Genomic DNA, 4,375 nt, shown 5'->3' on the forward strand with positions numbered 1-4,375 from the left:
TCATGGAATATTGACTGTTGTTCGACACCATCTTTTCGCCAAGGGAAAAACTGCACCAGAAGAAATGTCTTCCTGTGTGACTTCAAGTATTTGTGGGGAAATACATGTTATTCTTTCCCATGCCCAGCATTGTAACAAGATCATGTACCCTCCGATATTGTCTTGGTCAGCCCTAGTCCCATGATCAAGGGCACAATACAAGCAGGAAAGCACTACGGATGCCCAGCTATACTTTGAAACATTCTGAAGGTTAGCCAAAAGGGGTAGATACATCAAATGCACCATGCTTGCAGATGTATCTGGCATCATGATGCTGCCAATTATCATCAACATATAAGCTCTAGCGTATTGTTGAATAACCTGATATGTGGCATCATGAAGCAAATGGCGAAAAGTGTTATTCAGCCAAGACAACTTAATTATGTTGCCTTTGACATTATTCTCAGGAGGAACATCTCCTAGTAGTTGTTGACAAAAACATGTTAGAGGACCACTACTGATGCCAGTGACATCATGACCTTCAATTGGAAGCCCTAGTTGTAGTGCAACGTCTTCTAATGTTATAGTACTTTCACCAAGAGGGAAGTGGAAAGTATGGGTCTCAATTCTCCACCTCTCGACCAAAGCAGTCACTAGCTGGTGATTTATTTCCATATTTGACGCTTTCAAAATATGGGTAAATCCCGCTGCTTGTAGAAGATTCATGATTCTTTCATCAAGTTCGTTAACATGGTTTGCTATCCAGATTGCATGTCTTCGAGGGCAAATAACTCATTCATTGCCTTCCCAAATTGCCTTCACAATATGTTTGTTTTGAAGACGTAGAAGGGACATATCAACGGGAAGTTGACAGGCAGAAGTCATTTCGAATTTTTTGGGTGAAACTGGGATGTAAAACCAATGAAAAAAAATTAAGTGTTTTGTGATGGCACAAACAATTCGAAATCAGAATGCAATGGTAGTAAGGTTCCCTCCACCAATTTATGGACGAAGCATTGATGCACATACGAATAACTTCACGTGCTTGACAAGATGGGATGCACAGTTGTTGAGACCTCGGCAAGCGTACCGGATCGTTCAAGTAATAAATCAGTAAGTCCGAATATCGTTTTCCCAAGGGATTTGTTTTGATTCACAGATTGATTAAAGTTTACTAATTTAGCGATTAATTTTACAACACAAGTAAGATTTGCATACAGATGAAATTAAAGTGGTAAAAACAGAAGAATTAAAGTTCACTGGGGTTGAAATTCAAGTTCATCACTCCGGTAATTTTCTACTAACACAATTTCTCAAAATTAAGCATCGACATCCTAGGCGCATGCAGTCCTGATTCCTCAGAGATAGTTCTTAATCATTCAAACTAAATTGCTAATTCCTTAGCTAATTCAATTATCAGATTTGCCTTAAACACAATGTCACAGATGACTAAAAATTCCCTCCTATGTCTAGGACTCGAAATCCTTTAGCAGTTCTATCCTAGGTCCGCGGTCTCATACATTTTCCAATGATTTAACTGTTCAAATAGCTCAGATTTCCATCAAAAGCATGAAAAATAAAGATAGAACACAAAATTCATACAAGATCATGCATTAATAGAGAAATTACAAAGAGTTTCAGAAATTTACTCTCAACCCCAGTGAAATAGAGTTTTAGCTACACATATACAACATAGAAGAGAGAAATGATGGATTGGATGGTGGAAATTGGAGTTTTTCCACCATGGAAGCCCCTTGGAGCAGCTGCAGCAGCGTCCCTCTGGTTTTCCTCCCCGTCCAGATCTCCCCCTCCTGCAACTGCCTCTGCATTCTGATATAAAGAAGGGTACAATAATTGAGTCACGGGCCAATTCTGGACGAGCGTCCAAATTCTGGACGAGCGGCCCAATTCTGGACGAGCGTCCAATTTTCTGGATGAGCGGCCCAGGACAAGCGACCCTGGACGAGCGTTGGGCGCGCTGGACGAACGTCAAATTTTCTGGACGACCGACCGCGAGCTGGACGAGCGTCCACTTGGACGAGCGTGTACATTGGGCGAGCGTGCACTTTGGCGAACGTCTTGGACGACTGGACGAGGGTCCACTATCTGAACGAGCGTCCCAACTTCTGGACGAGTGCGCGGACGAGCGCCCTCCTGCAGACGAACGTCCCATTTCTGGACGAGCGTGCGCTGCTGGACGAGCGTCCCATGCTGGACGAGCGTCCCCTGCTGGACGAGCGTCCCCTGCTGGACGAGCGTCCTCTGCTGGACGAGCGTCCCATGCTGGACGAGCGTCCCCTGTTGGACGAGCGTCCTCTTTCTTCTATGTGGCGCCCAAGCGCCCCTTTTTATCTCGCGCCCGGGCGCGAACCTCTCTGTAAATTGGCGCCCGGGCGCCCTTTTTCTCACGCCCGGGCGCGACCCTCTCGGTAAAATCGCGTCCAGAGTCCTTTTTCTCACGCCCGGGCGCGAAACTTTCGGCAAAACAGCGTCCATTAAGCCTGGTCCAAGTCTTTTATGATATCCAATCCTTATTTATCATCAAAATAAACAACAAAAGCATCAAAAACATTTAAACAATGAAAATTATACTAATATCAACAATTATACACTTTTCATGAGAATTAACACTAAAACTTACTCAAAAGCCCCTCAATATAAGCAACAAAAACAAGTAAACTTTTCACCTATCAAACTCCCCCAAACTTATATATTTTCGTGTCCTCATGAAAATAGACAATAACAACACAAACGAACCCAACAAAGGAGTTAAAATTCCATCACATAATATCTGACACAACAGTAAGGATTGTACCTACACCTCCAAATATTCAGAACACATGTCATGACTTCTATATTACAAATTCTTGAATCCAAAATGATAAGACAACCAGAAAAAGAATAAAACCATACTGCTCAATCAGTGTTTATCTCAACATGCAAGTGTTTACAACTCCAATTCATACTCAAATTGTCATCAACTATTTCATCAACTTTTGCAAGTCATCTCATATACACTTCAAACATTCTGATTTAAATCAAAAGGACTTTCTCAGGTTATAACTTGGCTTGGCTAGAAGAAACATGGTTTTACAGGGAAACAAAACAACACTAAAGAAGAGGAGAACAAGAACATAACAACAGTGAAACTTTATTCATCAACTACCTCTTCATTCATCACATAACACATTTTTTTGAATTTTTCTCTAATTTTGATACTTTTTTTTTTCAATTTTTTCATCAGTTTAAGACTCAACTGATTATGATTTCCCCCAAACTTAATTTCTACCTATCATCTTGACAAATATGTTTCTTGTTCTCTTCTCCAAGAGTGTTGGATAAGGTAGATTGTTCTGTAAGAAGCTCAGGGTTCACAACAAATATATATAAGGCTCAAACAGGATAACAAAGGATTAATATTCACATATGGGTAGTCATCTGGCCAAGTAGCTAATTTCATCAAACAAAACTGCCTTTCTCATTTCTAAACCAGAATGTATCTGTGTTAATAAGAATTATGCAAAAACCAAATTCATAGCAATAACAACTTCTCACTTGCTCTCAAAGCTTTCTCAGTACACTCAGATATTCAACTTCTGGGTCACAATCAATCAGATTCAAGAACAAATCATATATAATCGTAACACAAGTTCTAAAACTCAGATTTTTCAATAACAATCTCACAATCATGCCAGTTATCAAGGACAGAATTCCAAATTCAAATTTCAAACACACACTTCACAATCAAATCATCGCAGAAACATAATTCAATCCACACAACCAGACATATTCAGATTCAATCCACACAACCAAAATAACTGAAAACAAAAATAGATAGAGTTAGAAAGCTGGGTTGCCTCCCAGTAAGCGCTTGTTTAACGTCTTTAGCTCGACACCTGTTAAGCTCATGGTGGATTTTTGATTTTGGTGAGCTTCTTTCCTCTGTTCCACCAACAACCCTTCCATTGTTTTCTAGATATCTTTCTGGTTACCCTGGAGTAAGGAGCTTCAACTTCAAATCTTCCGTCTTTGGTTTTGCTTTTGAAAACCCACAACTTATCTTTCAGTATAATTGGCTCTCCTAATCTGGGCTCCTTGCTTTGCATCAACAACTGGTGGTCATCTGATTTATCACTTACACACATGATTTCATTTGCAGCTTCAGGAATTGCCTTTTCTTCATTACACTGCTGCACATCATCAAATGCATTAAAAATTACCTCCTCATCTTTGTCTTTCAGTTTCAGCGTTCCATCATTCATATTAATGACAACTTTTGCTGTCTTCATGAATGGTCGTCCCAGAATGAGAGGTACTTCTTTGTCTTCCTCCATTTCCATGATGACAAAATCTGTAGGGAATATCAATTTGTCTACCTTTATGAGCACATCCTCTA

At 40.2% G+C, this 4,375-nt stretch overlaps 1 protein-coding gene across 1 annotated transcript; it reads right to left on the minus strand.

Annotated features, from left to right (window-relative positions):
* On the minus strand, positions 1-705 carry LOC108327233 (protein MAIN-LIKE 1-like). Its single transcript, XM_017560957.1, has one exon. It carries the CDS (start codon positions 703-705, stop codon positions 1-3), a length of 705 nt encoding a protein of 234 aa, XP_017416446.1.
* Positions 706-4,375: the final 3,670 nt, after the last annotated feature.

Source organism: Vigna angularis, chromosome 2 (assembly GCF_016808095.1).
Source record: "Vigna angularis cultivar LongXiaoDou No.4 chromosome 2, ASM1680809v1, whole genome shotgun sequence".
Lineage (NCBI taxonomy): Eukaryota > Viridiplantae > Streptophyta > Magnoliopsida > Fabales > Fabaceae > Vigna > Vigna angularis.